The sequence below is a fragment of the Athene cunicularia genome, assembly GCF_003259725.1.
Source record: "Athene cunicularia isolate RWA chromosome 18 unlocalized genomic scaffold, athCun1 chr18_part1, whole genome shotgun sequence".
NCBI lineage: Eukaryota > Metazoa > Chordata > Aves > Strigiformes > Strigidae > Athene > Athene cunicularia.
In genome coordinates, this window is record NW_020799123.1 from 641,685 (window position 1) to 659,926 (window position 18,242).

The window sequence follows — 18,242 nt, forward strand, 5'->3', positions numbered from 1 at the left end:
TTTCCCCCTTGCCAGGACAGGCTCTGCAAACCCTCGCTGTGACCGGGGCTGCCCAGCCACTGCGGATCTGGGTGATGATAATATATGCAAGTGGTGATGTATTTTTCTTAATCTCCATTCTCTCTCTTGTGTAGTAATGATTTAATGCATTACCCTGTATTTTCCTGTTTGGTGCTTTAAGTGCACTATTCTGCTCTTTCTTACTGCATGTCTTCTGAATTACACTGTTACATTACTTGGTTGTCACCATAAAATACACCTGCTCTTTTCACTCTGGTGTCTGAGTTTAATTGGTATCCTTAATCAGCAAAACACTATTTTAAACTGCATTTCATATATAAAAGGCAGTACACTTTCTGAATACCAATATGTGGTAGTAAGGGCCCTCCATATCTCCACATGCCTGTATAAGTCTTCTGTATTCAGTAACAAAAGGTGGGGATGGAGGGACTCACAGTCTCATTCCCTTGTACAAGTGTGATGCTTGCACAGACTCAGAAACATGGCAACTCATCAGTGTCCCGAAGTACGGATTTGAGAAAGGACACAAGAAGGTGCAAATGAATGCAGGAGATAAAAATGAGATGCTCAACTTTCATCTCACCTGTAGTCCTGTAATGCTCCAGCTATTAAAGGATGCCAGGGAAACTGAGTAACTGACAGACCTCCCACCCAAACATCAGATGCTCTAAATCTTGCAACTGAAAAAAAAATAAACTGTCACCAATGGACTAGAAAAGGATGTTGCGTGGTACACTCTAACAACTCTAGCAGCAATAATCAGATCTAAATTTAGCAAGGGACCCCTGAGAGACTCCTCTTTGTGGTATAACTGAACCACTGTGCAGACCTACAAGAAACGGCACGTCCCACCAGGAGTTGTGTGGTCAGAGCCTAGAAAACACACGAAGCAATGCAGACACTGTCCTGATGATTCTGAGACCTACACTCTGGGAGTCCACTTTGCAGTACAAGTCAGCTCAGTCAGTGATCACAGGATCACTGGCAACCACATAAAGGAAGAAACAGGGCAGGGTCCTGTGACCCCCTTCTTAGAGAGCAGGATAAAGACCTCAAACAAACTCAGCTTGTGTCTGTGAATAACATGAAGGCCCAGACAGCAGGGAGAACTGTCAATGATGAAAGAAACATCTGTGCTAGAAAATCCACTGCAATCAGCTTTGTCTAGAACAAATTAAATATCAGACACTTTCTAAAGTGTGTGTACATTGTGTTTCTACTGGGGGGCAGAGTGGAGTGACAGCAGGGTGGGAGAGGCTTTGGACCCAATGACCTCCAGAGATCCCTTTCAACCTCAAACTTCTGCAGTATGTGGAAAAAAGATAAATGTTAGAGGCCTTTGATCTCCTGGAGTCCAAGCAATAACAGATCGATGGACTCATCTGTCAGTGGGCTTTGTTGCACTCTGCTGGCATGACAAGGTCTTTGCCACCCTGGGAAGCCATGCCACGTCACCTTAGTTTCTGTAGCGGTTCCAAGGCAGCATGTCTGGCACTGAACTCTCAAGGTTTTTGCTCTCAAACTGAGCTACCATTTATAGTTCATGCAGCCTGAACTAGGGATGTGAATCTTCAGGTTATCCAGTGCAACAGTGACGTACTAAGAGGCTGCAGCAGGGGACTGTTTGGACAAGGCTGTGTTCAGCAGTGAGTCCCATCTATAGCACAGCTCTACCTCCCTTGCGACACACCAAAGTACAAATCCTAGGTCAGGTGAATCACATGTGTCTGGCAGAATAATCTGGGTTGGAAAAGCCCTTGAAGCTCCTCCAGTCCAACCATGAACCTCACCCTGACCGTTCCCAACTCCCCCAGACCCCTCAGCGCTGGGTCAGCCCGACTCTTCAAGCCCTCCAGGGATGGGGCCCAAAACTGAACCCACTCATCGAGGGGCGGCCTCGCCAGTGCCGAGGACAGGGCTCAGATCCCTTCCCTGTCCCTGCTGGCCATGCCAGTGCTGACACAAGCCAGGATGCCACTGGCCGCCTTGGCCCCCTGGGCACACTGCTGGCTCATTATCAATTCCCCCCCAGGTCCCTCTCTGACTGGCAGCTCTCCAGCCACTCCTCCCCAAGCCGGTAGTGCTGCTGGGGGTTGTTGTGGCCCAAGGGCAGAACCCAGCCTCTGGCCTCAGCGAAACTCCTCCAGTTGGCCCTCAGCTGGTTGTAGGATTTTATTTTCATCTGCACTTTATCTAGGAAGCTTAGGAGCAGGGCATGGCACAGCTGAAAGGCTTCTCAGCCCAGCACATGTGGAGGGTGATGGAGGCTGTGTGCTGTGTCTTAACTGCAGGCCCTGTTATTGCCACAAGAGCCTAGATGGCTAGTAGTACAAGGCAGAACATAATTTTAAAAAAATCTATTTAAGACAAATCTAGGATCTATTTTGCTCTCAAACATTTCCTTCCTACATGATCAAATGAAGCGTTTTGGTGAAATATTGAGCGACATCACTCACAAATAATATAAAATCCAAAGTGCTTTGGGAACAAAATACCTGAGAAAGTCTAAATTGAAAAATGTGAGAATAAAAAAAGGGCATTAGAAAATTTATATGCACACTCACACACATATATATACACACATAATTCACCATAATGCCCTATTTTATTCAAACAGAATACAGATGATCTAATCTTTCTTTAATTTTCATGAACAAGTGGAGAAGTTTTCCTTGTGTTTTTAAGTGTTAAGATTTTGCTCTGATCCTGTGCATCCCAAATCAGCAGCAGGTTGGCTTCCACAATACAACAGCCCTAGTGCCTGGCTGAGCTTCACGGGCCTTGCACAGGAGGATATAGCACCAATTTTGAATGGAAATTCACAATTCCATTTGAAACATTCTTAAACAGGATTTTGAAAAGATAAGTATTTAAATACATTAGACACTACTGGTTACAGTACTACAGGATTTTATTCTGTTTTACATTTTCATGGAGCAGCAATGGAGTTTTTTGGTTTAGACTGACTAAATGGGCGTTTAGTTCATTATGACAAAAGCCCCAGTAACTCATGCATCTGCAGGAAAGTTGTGTTGCTCTAATCCTCCTCCAACATGTAGCCTCTTCAACCAGGCCCACAGAGTGTTTCTTTTCCAACTTGTGACAAGAGTATTTACATTAACTCTGCAGCAATGGAGCTGGGAAGCCCTGGAAATCCAAAGAGAAAAACACATTAACATTTTCACATCTGTGATTGCCGCCTTTGCTCTTTTTCAGCATCTTCTGCTGCATTAGTAATATCTTCTATCTCAGTTTGGACTTGTGCCATCTCAGGTTCAGGCTGCTGCTTTGTATTGAAAAGGTTGGTGTTCTATAAAGGAGAAAGAGAGGCTTTGAGTCTCTTACACAGAGAGACTATGAATTACTATTTGTTCTTGCTCTGTCAATCTCTAGACCAAAAACATGTCTGTCTGAGCAAAGCAAACTCCCTGGCTGTGGAGGAGCGGCACACGTTCAGCGGCATCCAGGAGCTCCTGCTCAGCCACTTTCCTTGGCGGCTGGCAGTCAACAACCGCAGGTCCCTCTCTGACTGGCAAGAGAAATAAATGGAGGCCAAACAACCTGTGGCTCTTGACACAGGCCACTTCACATCTGCTCGTAGCCGTGGTTAAGGATCATGCCAGTGGCTACAGGTACTGCCCCCACGGGAACAAGTATGAGGGTGGGAAGCTCAGGCAAGTGGGACTTTGAAGCATGGTCAAGACAACCTGCACTAGTGATGAGAAATTCATCAAGGATAGACTTTCATCTCCAAACCCTAGAAAAGAAGTGGAACACCCTGGAACATAAAGAGGTCTGGGATTGTGCTGACGATGAAATAGTGGACAACCTGGCACAGCGAACAACCGATTAATTAACGTGGCAATGAAACTAACTTTTGAGTGTCCTGGAAGGGAACCGAAGGGGCGTCACCACTTCAGCCTCGCACAGAAGCAGTGTTGTAGGGCGCTTTCTTCAGGGACTCCAGGAAGAGCTGCTCCTTGTCTAAGTAAGCGCGGTTCTGAGAGGGGAAGGGGGCAAAGGGGAAGGGAAGAGAAAAGAGAGGGATGGATGGAAGAGGTATCAGAGGGTGCCACAGAAGGGGGCTGACAGTCCTGGGTGTCACTCAGGAGGAAGGGAAGCATCCCAAACCCTCCCTCCTGCAGTCAGCAGTGGGCAGGTACCATCCGTGGCACCCCCTGGGGTGTGGGGGCTCCCCCCGCCCTGAGCCCACAACCTCACGCTCTGAGCAAGACCCACAGTGGAAGCCTCAAAGAGCAGCCTCGCCTGGGGAAGGACCCAGCAGGGAATCGGGGGGCCGACAGGAGAGGACAGGGACATCATGAAGCCAGAGGCCAGCTGGCTTCTCCCAGCCAGGGACACGGCGAGGACAAGTGCAACCCCCCAGTACTGAGGACCTTGTCCATCAGCCTGAGACCAGCTGTGAGGATCCACCCGTCCTTGCTTCTGCCATCACTCCTCTAGGTGCCCAGGTCTTCTACAAGCCTGCCCAGCCCCACAGGTCAGTAATGATCTTAGCCACAGCCTGGGCTGTCTCCTACCAGGCTCAAATCAGGTTTCACCCAGCCCTGCTCCCACCCAGCACGTTTGAAGCCCCTTCCCACCCCAGTCACCCACCACCTCACCTGCAGGGCCCGGAACTTCATCATCGCCACCATGGCACTGAGCTCGGCAGAGCTGGCACTGGCCACGAGTTTCTCAACAGCGGCCTGGAGTTCCTCAACACCTCCCAGGCTCCCTATGAAACAGAAGCCCGACTGTGTGGTGCTGCCACCATCAGAGGATCCGCAGATGGAGACAACACAGCATCCCTTTGGGTGCTGCCTGCGGGTCCCTGCAGCAGGGTCCTCCCCACGCTCCCAGGGCAAATGGGCTTTAACCCACCAGCCTCTCCCTTCCTGGCCCCTCTGCTCTCTCCTGGCACTGCCTCTGGCTCAGAGCTTTGCTGAGCTCCTTCACGAGACGAGGAGGCCAACTCCTCCCGTCTGAGGTTGATACACAGGGGAACTAAAACAGCCCCCAGGAACAGCCCAAGCCTCCCAAGAAGGGGAGTACAATACGTCCCTCCCCACCAGCAGCAAGCACAGAGCCTTACCCAGCACACCGGAGGAGCCTGTCAGAGGGGGACTGGAGTCCTGCCTTGCGGTCCACACCGTCGTGGGGGTGTTGGACAGCTCCTTGCGCAGCTGTTGAAGTTGGCTCCTCTGCTGAGCCATGCTCAGCCGATCCTGCCCCGTCCCAGGGAGAAAGGGAGAGAGAGATATTGGCAAAGGTTTGGGCCCTTGGCACAGCAGCCCCAGGCCCAGAAGGGAAGCCAAGGATGTACTTGCCTGGTGCAGACGCTCTTTCTGCTGCCTGAGTTGCTCCAACTGCCACTGCAAGGCCTGCAGCCTGGACTGGTCCTGCGACTCGACCCGGTGTGCCTCCTGCAGGGCTCGCTGCCCTTCCTCGTACTTCTGGGAGGAGAGCTGCAAGGCAGAGCGGCTGGGGAGGCTGGGGACAGGGACCCTCGCTGCCCTGGGCCCAGCGGGACTCCTTTAGGTATCCCCTCCTTCCCCTTCCAGGACAGGCTTTCCCTCCCTGCTCTGGGAGGGCAGTGGAAGCCCAACTTTGCTGCCAGCCCGTGTGCAGCTGGCAACGGCAGCGCAGATGCTCCGCTTACCTTGGTCATTCTTCTCATCTCCTCCTCCTGCAGCCAGATGCGCAGTGCAGCCTCATTCACATTCTCCCTCTCTGCCTTCAGCTCCTGGCAGAGCTTGTCTTGCAGCTCTTTCTCCCTCGCCAGCTGCTCCTCCTGGGCTCTCAGCACGTGGGCCCACATCTTCACCTTGACCCACTCCTAGGATGGGCACAGGGGAAACCAGCGCATGACCTGATCCGTCCTGGATGCTCTCTCGTGTCTTTCCAAGAGATGGGAAACATCTGCCCCTGATAAGCTTCTCGTGTGTGCCTGCCTGGGGTGCAGAGCAACTGCACTAGCTACTCCAGCAGCACCCTCACCCCCCAGCCTCGGGCTCTTCCCGGAACAGCCTCATTCTCACCACCCCAAGCGATGTCTCTGCCTCCAACAACTTGACGACTCCCCTGTAGGCAGGACCCACCTGGGAGCCTGCCAAGCGGGTGCTGGAGGCCATGGGCAGGGGCTCTGCTGCAGTACCTTGGCCAGGCTCCTCACAGGGCCCTCTCCCTGGGAGGCCACGGGCAGCGCTCGGGCTGTGTCCTCTCCTTGCTCAGTGGCGGCTGCTGGGCGTCAAATTCAATCCGCTTGGCTGCCAGCTTCTGCAGCTCCCCCGCGTGCTGCCACGTCACCGCCAGCTGCTCCTCCAGCAATGCGCTCTGAAGAGCATCGCCAGAGAGGAAGAGAGGAAGCACTAAGTCCCAGTTGCTGGAATAATTTTCCTCCTTTAAACCCATCTCTGCCACTGAACCTCGGCCAACACCCAGAGGTTGCTTCAAGCCACCGGCGCCTGGCAGGAACCCTACACAGAAAGCTCTGGCCCCACGCTCCTCCAGAAGCTGCAGCACCGTGCACGCACACAGCAGCCTCTCGCACCCATGTGCCAGAGGCTTTATCTGCAGCCCAGCATCCAGCACTTTCCTCCACCACATGCCGCAGCACAGCCCCGCTCAGACTCACAGGACCTGAGAAAAACACCTGGAAATCTCCACCCCACCTCACCTTCGCCCTCTCCAGCTCCACTCGCTCCAAGAGCTGCAGGGTCATCGCTTGTTGTGCCTCCTCCAGCGATTCTACTCTGGAGCGCTCCGCCAGCAACCTCTGGTGCTCCTGGGTTCAGACACAGAGGAGACACAGATGCCACTTGCAGGCTCCAGCCCAGGGACCACCAGTGGGCAAGACCCACGGCCCATCCCCAGATAGGAGGGCTGAGCTGGGCAGAGCGCACAGGGCGGGCTCACCTCCAGCAGCTGAGTCTGCTCATCCAGCCTGGCCTCCAGTTTAGCCACCATCTCTTGGAACCGGCACCCATCCTCCTCCGCCTCCCTCTGCTGCTGACACAGGCTGTCCTGGAGCGCTGGGGAGAGGCAGCAGCGGGGCCATGAGCAGCATGAAGAGGGAAGCCCCACTCTGTCTACCCCATATTCACAGAAAAACTGCATGCGCTTGTGCTCAGCACCTTCTGCACATCCCCCAGGACACCATTTTGGAAAGGAAAGACCCTGAGAAGCCCAGTGACTGAGGCAGGCAAGGCTCTGCCAGCCTTGGATCCAGGCCTCTGCCTGACTCGGAGCACCTTCTCCCCATTTCATGGGTGTCCCCAGCCCTGGCGGGGACCCTGTGGCCATTTTGGCGCAGAGGAATGGCAGACATACCCTTGAGATACTTCTCCTGCTTCTGTGCCCCCATGGCCAGCTCCTGGGAGGTTGTCTGCTGTGTGGCCTCCACCTTCCGTAAAACATCACACAGGATGCCACAGAAGTTCTCCATCTGATCCATGACAATGTTCAGAGTCCTGCAGAGAGCAGCGAGGGGAGGGTTACCCCAGGGGGACACACCTCATCTCCCCACGATGGAGAGGGGGACGTGTGGCGGGCCAAGGGCCGGGCAGCCCTGCCCCGAACCCTTCTGGGGCAGAGCAGAGCAGTATTCCTGCATCAGCAGAGCTCAGCGTCCCTGGAGGCAGAGGCTGGGAGAGGAGGTGGCCTCTGGTGCCACAGTCCAAGGCTGCTTCCCTGGAGCACAGGGAACACCGTGGCCAGGGACCAATGCAGGGACACAATGGCAGCCATCGGTACCTGGTGTGCAAAGTGGCCCTGGTCACCGCCTCAATCTCCTGGTCCTTCAGACACTTCAGCTGCTGGAGCTGCTACTTGTGCTCTCTGCGCAGCTCCTGCACAGACACCCTGAAGGATACGGGCAAGGAGCCCACCACGGGCTGTTACAAACTGGGGCTCCCCAGGACAGACAGTGGGGACAAGGCTTGGTTAAGGGCCTGGGAACCAGGTCCCAGGAGCTGAGCTGGCACGGGGCTGTCCCAGGGCATCCACTGACAGGCATCGGCACTGGGCACGGACCACAGCTGGGGGGGACAGGCTTCTCCACCAGAAACTGATTTCTCATTGACCCCCAGTGTGTGGGCAGCAGTGACTCACTGACCAGGATAAAAGGGGGTTGGGGGAGATAAAACACTGGGCTCAGAATCTTGCACAATATAATGCATTTGCTCGGAAAAGATGTCTCCAGCCACATCTCCCTCTATCCAGCTACAAAGCAAATCCCCACTCCAAACGCCGCCCAACTGCCCACAGCCCAGTGCTTCTGGAGGCTCCTGTCACCATGGCCCCAAACCAGTCCCCAATTCCTCTGCCACAACCAGCAGCACCGGCCCCACACCTGCACTGCTCGTGCCACTCTCACCTCTGCAGCTCTCGCAGCCGCTCCAGCTCGGCCAAGTGCTGCGCCAGCAGCTCCGCCCACTCCTGCTCCGCCTCCTGCCTCTGCCCCAGGAGCTGAGCCACCAACTGCTCCTTCTCCTGCCGCAGCCTCTGCTCTCACTGCCTGCAGGTCTCCTCTAACATCTTCACCTGGCTCCTGCCCGCAGGAAGAAGAATTGTGACCTTCAGGGCAGCAGTCAGCCCTCTCCACCCACAGCTCACACGGGGATTTCAGAGCAGAGCGGCAACGCTGGGGGTGCGGGGAAACACGTGGCTCAGCCCTGCTGGCCCTGGGAACAGCTCCTCCTCCTTCTGCCCCACAGGACAGGGTGGGTGAGAGCAAACCCTGCCCTTGGCTCATCTGTGGGGCTCCTCTCTGCCCACACCAGCTCCACACCCACACAGCTCTGGACCTGCCCGTCCCAGGGATGGATCTGGGCAGCGCCCCAGCACTCACCCCCCCGGGGAGAGGGACAGGGCTGTAGGCAAGGCCCTTTCAGAGGAATCGCCTGTGGGTACCTGTGGGTGCTGTCGAGGAGATCCAGGTCCTCCTGGTGCCGCTGCCGGAGGATCTCCAACAAGGGTTTGTCCTGAGCCCGTGCCAGCTCCAATGTCTGCACCTGCCGGGCACCCAGGGAGAAGGTCCTTGTACCGCCCAAGGGACAGAGCTCCCACAGCAGCACTTGCTGGCCGCAGCCTTCTCTGGACAGGCAGCTTCCTCCACTCTGCCTGTGCCCCTGATGCCATTGGGAGCAGGCGTGGCTCCTGCTCCCCCATCCAGCAGGCCATGGGGCTCACCTGGCTCTCCAACTCTGCTACACGGGCCCGGGCACGGAACAGTGCTGCCTGACTGTCCGTCACATCCTCGTGGAGCTGGGCTGCGGGAGCCCCCAGCTTCCTCTCATGCAGCAAGCCCAGACCTGGAGACTCTGCCTACAGTGACACAGATAAAAGACACAGGCCCTTCAGCATCTGGGGCTTTGTGCTGTGGCCATCAGCCCCTAAAGGCAGGCACATGCCCCGTGGGCAGCTCTGCCCAGCCTGTGCCTGGGGAACTCTCTCAACACTGCACAGGCAATGCAGGGCTGCAATGCACACAATTTACAAAGCAGCCACAGCACACACGCTTTGGCCTCACAAATACAACCCGTGGGATCTCAGGGCTCTCCAAAGCCTTGGCTTGCATCAACACAGGCTCCCACGGATGCAAAGCACGGCACAGCCATCCTCCTGCCCAGGGAGCACAGACAGGGCTGGGTGACCCTGAGTTGGCAGGGGAGGGCTCATGATCACCACCCCGATCCTGCACCTCTAGGGGGCACAGGCCCAGCACACCTACCTGAGCCAGCGGGGCAGGGCCCTGTGTCTCCTGCTCTCCCAGGAACAAGGCTGCAGGGACTGAAAATGGAACAAGTCTGTGATTCAGACAGGCCAAGGGCAACCACTCCCTCCCACAAGGATGAGGACCTGGGTCTCCTTGGCAGAGCGAGAAGGGTCCTGCCACACTCTGGAAGCTGGGGATGGGGACAGAGGCTCAGATAGGCTCATCCAGACCCGTGTTCCTACCCCACCCCACGCACAGTGGTGGGGACTCTGCTCTGCAGAGTAAGTCTAGGGGAAAAGCACAGCTCCTCCTCCATCTCCATCAACTAGGGAGGAGGCTGGGTCCCCTCAGCCACTTTCAGTGGCCTCTCGAGTGGTGCTCAGCCTCAGCCTAGGACAGGAGGGGGTCTGCCAGTACACAGCGCTAGTGGCATGAGGGTTGGGGCAGCAGGAGGGAAGAGGGAGAGAGAAGGGACAGCACGAACTTAGGCCCACCTATTTCTCAGAGAGAGCAAGTCCCCAGCAGCAGCACTGTGGAGCTCAGTGTGCCCCAGCACCGTGTCCCCACCACGCCACAACACGGGCATGGTGGCATCCTGCAGCCCGGCAGCCCCCTCCAGCAACTTCTGGGCAAAGCCCGGGAAGCGCTCACATGGACAAGGGCGATGCTGCGCCTCTGGCCTTTTTGTGGCTGGTTGTTCTTGCCGGGCCGGGTGGGACCCTCTCTTCATTCTGCTGCCCAAACTCTACCACCACACAAAACGCATCCGGGGCACTGGCATCTCCGGAAGGATCCCACTGTGCTGCCTCTGACGGCTGAGCTGAGCCTTGTTCCACGGTGCTGAGCCAGAGGAGTGGTGGCCTGTGTGGGCACAGAGACACGGGTGATGCACAGCAGTGCCGCAGCTCAGGGAGAGGTGCCCAGACATTTTCCTGCTCAGCATTTCTTGGGAGTTTTTAAACTTCAGAGCCACCTGCCCTCCTGCTTACAGAGGTGCCAGGGCACTGTGATCCCCCCGCTGGGTACCAGCCCTCCCTGTTGCCCCATCTCCCACACACAGCTGCTTTCTGCAGGACATTCCTCCCATGGAGGACGCCTGAAAGGCGAAGGCAGCCTTACCTGGAGCTGTCTGTGCTCACTGCCTCGGCCTGCATGGCAGCTGCCTGTGGCCGTGCTCCTGGGGAGGCTGCTGGCCAGCTGCAAGCAAAAAGCATCCTATGTGGGAGAGCCAAGGAGGCGAGGAAAGACAAGATCCTTTCCCCCCAACACCAGCTCCTGCCTGGCAAGGGAAAGCCTCTGTCGCATTCAGCTGCACCAGGATTCAGCCTCTGGGCTGCAGGGGGAGCAGAGACACCTCAAAACCTCCCTCGACGTTGCTCCTCCTTGCCGCATCCACCCCCTTCCCCTGGTCAGCAGCAGCCCCACCTAACACAGCCCTGCCCACACCACGGGGGCTCTCTGTCTGCAATTCGCTTCCCACTCCCCTTCAGTGGCACAAGTCTGGACCTGGGTCCATGCCAACTCAGCTGGAGGAGAGGCTTTGCCTCAACGAGGAGGAAGGGCAATGAAGGCAGGGACCAGGAGCATGGGGAGGAGCTCGTGGGGGTGTGCTGATCCAGGACAGCTCCACGGAACTCACAGCACTGTGTGCCCTCTTGGCTACAACTGCAAGGAGAGCCCAGAGCTGTGAGGGCACTGCAGGCTGGATCACTGGGACACAGCCCCACATTATTACCCCAACCTGAGACAAGACAGTGCTTCAAATTAATTTCTCAGATTGGAGCCCAGGGTTTCTGAGAGCCCCTGCTGGACAGCCACATGCGGAGCAGACGGGAGTGCTGCGGCAATCAACCATGCCTTTACCTGACAGGAGAGCAGTGATTCAGCCCTTCAACTGGGGCTTCCGAGGGCTTGGCGCTCCTCTGCTGGGCCTTCGCCTGCGCTTGGGCTTTTTTGCGAGATAAGGCAGCACTTAGCCAGTCCTCCTCCTCCTCCACTGGGGCAGGTTTAGCAGCTGCCTCCTCTCCAGCTGGGACGTGTCTGGTGGGGCCGTGCTGCCCAGCTGCTGCAGGACTGGCCTTCGGTGGAGATGACAGCTCCAAATCCAGAATGTCTTCGTCTTTCAAGCCCCACCAGTCGCCTCAATTCCTGCAGCCCTGCATGGGCCTCCGGCTGGCTAATGGGGGAGCTTTGGAGAGGGGCTCTGCTTTAACTTCACTGTTCTTCTCGGCTGAAAACCTGCTGTGAGGAGAAGCAGCTGCATCCCTGCCTGTGAGGGGACACCGGGGACCCTGCCTGCGCTACTGCGGGGGCAGCATGGCCGGGGCCTGGAGCTACAGACACAGAGAGCACAATACCTCACAGGCTGCCTTCTTGCCAGCTGGCCCTTGGCTGTGGAGGCCACTGAAGGCTGGTAAACTCCAAACACAAAATCCTCCTTGCACCAACCCTCTTCCTTCTCTGTTCAGACAAGTGGCCTTGACTCAGCACCCAGAGGAGCAGCCAGCTGCAAAGACTCCAGCCCTCCCTCCTCCCACCCTGCAATTCCCACTGATGTTGCTGCTTCTGGGAAAACACCACTGGAAACCTCGTGCCTAGAAACCAGACAGCAAGGGGCCTCCTCAGCACGGCTGGGGAAAACTTTTGTTGGGACTCAGCCCACGTCCAAAGGCAGCCGAGTTACAGACCCTGTGCAAATGCTACCAAGCTGCCGCAAGGGCACAAAAGACATTTCCCCTGCAAGGGCAGTAGAAATCAAGCTCGCTCGCCCAAGCCAGTGCTGCCACCTCTGCAGCCCTTCCCAGCATCCCTGGCTCTGCTCACCCAGCTGCTTTTGGGGGTACTTCTGTGTGACCTCCTGGCACTCTCCCAGGCCTGGCTCTTCCAGGATTCTGGACACGGAGCCTCGTCCCAGCAACTCATCCAGCATGGCGCGGGCTGGCCGGACCTCCTCTCTGCTGGGGACACAGCGGCAGATGGGTTTCTCTCAGAGGCAGGGCTCTTCCTCCTCACTCAGCCTTGCCAGCCTGCTCTGGCTCTTCTCTGCCACACAGGGCTGCTCCTGCCCCTTGCGCCGACCCACAGGCACAAGCTCAGCATCCCCCACCCACCATGGTGGCACCATCTCAAGACACAAGCCATCCCCTCCTTTATTCCCACCCCCCTTCACTGCCCTTACTCTCCTGCCTTGTTGCCATCTCTTCCCGGGCTGCTGCCAAGTCCCATGGCATCCATCAGGTCGGTGATGTCCTCGTCAAAGGTGATCTCCTTCCTCCTCCACGTTGGAGCCGTGGTGCGCAGGGGCGTCCGGGCTGCGCGTGGCTCTGGGAGGGTGACGGAGAGAATCACACATGGTAAGAGGTTTTGAGCTAGGCTTGGGTGCTTGTCTCCCTTCTTTTTTTTTCCTTCTTTTTTTGCCCCCAGCAAGAGATCAGAGCAGCCCTGACTGCTCTCAACTCTCAGGACCATTTACAGAATCACTTTTAAATAGCTCTTTTCAGTGACCAAATCTCACAGCAAGTGACAAACTACCACCTGGTCCATGGACACTGATGGGACACTGCTGGGTGTCACTGACACTGAGGCTTCCAGCTCTGGGGGACTTCTTCAGCTTTGCAAGTTCCACTCAGAGAATTCCTCCCCGCCTTTGCCCCAAGTCCCTCTTCCACCAATGTACCTTAGTCCTTGCCCCAACCCACCAGCAGCTGCTCCTGTCCAGAGAAGATTTTTCAGGGTGAAAGGACGTTTGAGGGGACTATCAGACCCACTGGCATCCCTGCTGCAGCAACAGGAGACACGAGTGCCTGTAACACGGTCACACTGTAGCTGGATCCCACCCAGAGGTGCAACTATGCTTTGGGGTGCATCAGCAATGCCCTCAGCCACCCAAATCCTGACCCAGAACACTGGTTCTCCTCTGGCAGTGTGCAGAACAGGCTGGATGAGGTCCAAGGGAAGATCTGAGACTCCAGTCCCAGAAAGGAAAAGTCAGTTCTGTAACCCCTAGCACACTGCAAATATTGAGCACTCGGGGAGCTGTTACCACCTGTAACCCTGCTACGAAGCTGCTCCCTAAAGGGCCATACTGGTTAACAAGAGATGCCACTAGCTGACTTTCCTTTAACCTTCAGACATCACACAAACTCATCCAGGCTGCTGATTCATTTAATACAAAGAGGATGCATCAAACAACCCTGCTCACTTTGCTCCTTGCTCTGTTTTCCTTGCATCTCAGGGATGCTTTCAGCACCTGGCAGAGTTGGCTTATTGGGAGCATCCTGCTCCTCATCAGACAAGAACCCCGACAGAGGATCATCTAAATCTGGCAGTTACCCCGTAGGGGCAGAAAATAAAACAATCAAAACAAACAAATCAACAAAACCAAGGTTATTGAGAACGACGCCTCTTGTGCTAAGCCAAACACTGCTCCCCACCACGTGCACATGGGGACAGGAGATCATCTCCGCCCAAAGCCACGAACGCAGACTCTGCACAGACCTGGGACACCCGTGAGTGTCTCAGCATTGGGGTGCTTTAACGCTTGACTACTCTTTAGGCAATAACAAAGGGGAGGAGAAAGCCCACCTCCATTACCCCAAGACAATTAGTGATTGGAACAGATGCTGACCTCAGGTAAAGCACAGGCTCTGATAGCCAGATCTCAGCTGTGCCAGGAAACTGGCTCCCGTCTTGGGAAGGGGGACAGAATCCCCCCCTCCCCAACACAAGGGTCTCCCAGTGCTACAGACAGGCATTGAAAACCAAAGCAGGCCTGAAAAAGCAAACACCCTCAGGAATCCTTGCCCAGCCCCACCCTGGGGAGGGCCTCCAACACCAAGCAGTCTTTTTTCTTTTCTTCCTTTGGTCATCTCTAAGGGATGAGGTTGGCACGGGCATCGCAGGGGTGAAGGATGCTCTATGTCATTAACCAGCCGAGCCTTTGGGTGACAGAAGAGGCAAGCTATGGGCAAAGAGCAAGGACAGAGTCCTCAGCTGCCCCCACACAACTACGTGCTGAAGGGAAGTGACATCCTACCTTCAAAGTTAAATTTCCTGTACTGTCAGGAAGCAGCGAAGGACAACAGGGGCTTCTTCTCTACCGCAGGTCCAGACTCTCCTGCAAAGAGAGGCCACAGCTCTCACAGACAAGGTCCTGCGGAGATGTCCCTTTCCCACCCTGGCCAAAGGTCACTTCTCTGGTGGCAGACCCCTTCCCTAAAAGCACATCCCGGGACACACAGTCAGTCTCCTCATGGCCCTGTGGGGTGGCAACCTCTCTGGAGGGGCCTCCTTGCAGGCAGAGAAGGAGAAAAGGCCTTGGGGAAGACCAGGATAGGCCGGGGACAGGCACATCTTCAACAAAACCCCCTGGCTCTCCTTCCACACAGACCAAGCAGATCCCTGGTCTTTGACCTGCACCAGGCAACTGCCAAGTGGGGTTTGGTGGCAGGCAGCAGCACGGCTCTTGTGGCTGCTGAGGGCAGTGATGTTACCACAGCACGACATGAGGCCGGGCCAGGGATCAACCCAGGGACAACACACGGCCACAATGGCTGGGACAGCCCCAAAAAAGACTTTTGGGAACAAAGCCACTTGTTATTCCCTATTGCAGAAGAAAATACGTCCTGCTCGTCTGGAACCAGCCTACCACAAGAAGAGCAGAATCTCCTTTTCACCTTTCCCAGGGCCTTTCACGGTTGCCTGCCCTGGCCCAGAACCGGCTCTCGACGCTCCCAGCGGATCAACTTCCAGGTCGTCCAAGTCCTGGAAAGCAACAGGATGGCGACGGGAGCAGGGCGAATGCTACTCCTGCCTCAGCGCTGCTTCTCCCTTCAGAGGTTGGTGCTGGAGGCCACGGCTGCAGCCAACACGGGGCTCAGGCAAAGGGTATTTTTGCACAGACGTTCAGCCTTTGCAGTGGAGCTTGGGGCTCTCTGCCGGAGGCACTGGATCCCTGCATGCCGAGGAGGGCAGAGGTCAGAGACAAGCACACTTTGGGAACTCCTCACCCCTCGCTTCTGTGCTCCAGACCCTGCGTTTCCTCCTTGTTTGCAATGGGAGAGCACATGCCCAGCCCCTCCTGGTGTGTCCCTCACCGGAAACCCCCCCGTGCCTCGATTCCTCTGCTGAGATCCTACTGCCTCCGAGAGAAGCGTCAGCAACACCCAGGCCGGTGCTTTGGGTGAGGGTCCTTCCTGTGGCGCTTCCTCCCAAGAGCACCCACCAGGGCTGGGCTGCAGCACAACGTGCCCCCTGGTGAGCCTCCAGCTCACCCAGGGCACCCGTAAGCCCTTCTCCCGCCATCCACCCGCTCCCCTGGCCCAGCTCCCCCCAGCCATGCCAGAGAAGGGTCACCTCTTCAGCCACACCTCATGGTTCCCCCCGATATCCCACTGCTGACTTGGCTGGGCTGACACTAGGGGCAAGCCTGGCCCCCCTCAGTCCCACCTCTCAGGGTACCCAGGCTCAATCCCAAAAGTTGGGTTCACCTCTGCACCTTTCACATCCTCTGAAAGTAATCTGTCGAAGAAATCCTCCACTACATGGGACCTGTGACACAAGCCCGGGGGTCAGCAGCAGCACCTGTGAGCTCAGCCAGGGCGCGCTGGGGACAGCCAGGCCAGGTGGCGGCAGGCGGAGGGCACCGCATGGGCACACCACGGCAGCCATGTCGGGTGACAGAGAAGGAGGCGAAAATAGCCCCGGCATAAAAGACGGGAGTGCTGGGACTGCTGTAGATAAGCAGGCAACTCTCCTAAGGCAGATGTACAGGAGATTTACTGGGCTGGGCGCACCCAGCCCTCACTGGAAAGCTTCAGGCTCTGGGCTCCCAGTTCCCAAAGGCATCGCCGCTAACTCGCCTTCCCGGGCAATCGCTGTCAGGGCAGGGAGCGAGGAGGAGAAGCCGAGGATGGGACGGGTCACAAGGACCTGGGGGACACAGGGAGATCTCCAAGAGCGAGACCCTGTGTCTGAAAGGCACTCACTTCTGGCTGGCTGCCGCGCTGGCGCCCTGGCCTCTCCCACTGCTGCCTCTGGCCAGCCAGGTACTCCTCGCAGAATTCATGGGGCTTTCATCTGGAAACAAGACAGAGACGTGAGTATGACAGACACAGGCACATTCCTTACTTGGGCACCCCAAAGGGGGATGTGCCGTCTCCCCACAGGACACGGAAGCTTTTAATCAGAGATGAACTTCACTCGGCCTCCCCAAGTTGACGGTCGGCCTCTTCAACGGCCTCTGACTCTGGGAAACCCTGCTTGCTGCTTCCTCCCCCCTCACAGCTGGAGCCCCCTCAGAGACCAGCACCTCCTGCTCTCAGCAGGGCAGCAAGAGGACAAGGATGCTGCCCTTCCAGCTGCAAAGAAGGTTCCATTTACTAACCTCATATCCCAGGAGGTTGTCAAGCAGGTCATCCACAGACTCTGAAACCAGACACATGAAAGGTGTTGAGGCAGGGGAGCTCACCACGCAGGTACAGACAAGCTCCCAGTTTCACTATGCCTCGCTCTTCTGAAATCCCCCAAGCATAACACTTTGGTCTCAAGCTCTATCAGCATAAGGCCTTCCTAGAGAGAACTGCCAGCACCTGACCCAGTATTTTGCGGATAAAAGAGTTCACTTCACTTAGCCAAAAAGGAGATCTCTTTATCAAGGAGCCTGCAGCTTCCTGTTCAGTCACTGCCACAAGCAGCCCTTCAGCTGGCAGTTCTCACCCCACAGTGTCTCAGAGTCCCTGGGCAACCCCAAAGGCCCCACTTCAGTGTCTGGGGCTGCCAGAGTGCCCCAAACAGGCACCTGGGCTTTAGGTGAAGCGAAGACCTGAACTAAGGGCAGATATTCTGCCCCGGTCTGGGGAAAGCCCGCAGGAAAGGCCTGCAGGACCCCCATAAGCAAACCCCCTCGGCGTCAGAGGCAGGCAAGCATCTCTGCTCAGCAAGGAGACGACGCCTCAGCTGCACCTCTCAGACAAGGCCCAGGAACCATCGCCCTGGCCAGGACCCCACCTGAGCCCGCTGCCCCCCCGCCTCTGGCCCCGAGTTCCCACCACAACAAAGCACCGACGGACACCGAAGGGAACGCGCCCCAGGCTACCTACCGTGGAAACTGCTCTGGGGGTTCGCAGCCTACAGAGAAAGGCAAATTCCCTCAGAGAAGGGCGCAGGCCTGGCTCCTCCTTCTCAGAACACGCCGCAGTCAGGGGCACGGGTCTCCAGAGCGCCCCACAACCAACAGCAAAGCCCCTCCCGACCCCGATGGCTGGGAAACGGCCCCTCAAACGCCCCAAGCCCCGAGAGGTCCCAACTCTGGCGGCAGCGGTGAGCACAGCCCCTCCCGCCCCCGAACCGAGGGGCCGGCGCAGCACTCCCCGCACTCACCACCGCGGCGGCCCGGCCTTCCCCGCTCTCCCGCCGCCTTCCCGGCTCCTGCCGCTCTCGCCTCCACCGCTCCCTGCAGGGGCACAAGAGTCTCCTCAGCGCCCGGCCCGGCCCGCGGCACCCC

The 18,242-nt window shown here is 56.8% G+C and overlaps 1 protein-coding gene and 2 long non-coding RNA genes across 4 annotated transcripts in view; all 3 read right to left on the reverse strand.

The window, feature by feature from the left end:
- Positions 1 to 3,109: 3,109 nt before the first annotated feature.
- Positions 3,110 to 18,242, reverse strand: part of LOC113486860 (fas-binding factor 1 homolog) — a 37,984-nt gene continuing 22,851 nt past the window's right edge. Inside the window, exons 20-23 of the mRNA XM_026861174.1 lie at positions 5,117 to 5,249; positions 4,647 to 4,759; positions 3,897 to 4,021; positions 3,110 to 3,168 (exon numbers count right to left, since the gene is read on the reverse strand). Coding sequence (XP_026716975.1) covers positions 3,938 to 4,021; positions 4,647 to 4,759; positions 5,117 to 5,249 — 330 coding nt within the window. The 3' untranslated portion in view covers positions 3,110 to 3,168; positions 3,897 to 3,937. The remainder of the gene's footprint in view (positions 3,169 to 3,896; positions 4,022 to 4,646; positions 4,760 to 5,116; positions 5,250 to 18,242) is intronic.
- Positions 11,965 to 12,576, reverse strand: LOC113486865. The gene is made up of 3 exons (XR_003399671.1): positions 12,563 to 12,576; positions 12,097 to 12,199; positions 11,965 to 11,977 (listed from the first exon to the last, which is right to left on the reverse strand). It is a non-coding gene; the product is annotated as an uncharacterized LOC113486865 (long non-coding RNA).
- Positions 14,792 to 18,242, reverse strand: part of LOC113486863 — a 9,764-nt gene continuing 6,313 nt past the window's right edge. Inside the window, exons 3-7 of one of the 2 annotated variants that reach the window (XR_003399669.1) lie at positions 18,119 to 18,191; positions 16,228 to 16,288; positions 15,642 to 15,692; positions 15,415 to 15,502; positions 14,792 to 14,855 (exon numbers count right to left, since the gene is read on the reverse strand). This is a non-coding gene — a long non-coding RNA (uncharacterized LOC113486863). Of the gene's footprint in view, positions 14,856 to 15,414; positions 15,503 to 15,641; positions 15,693 to 16,227; positions 16,726 to 18,118; positions 18,192 to 18,242 lie in introns of those variants that run through there. The other variant, XR_003399668.1, reaches the window with a different exon arrangement.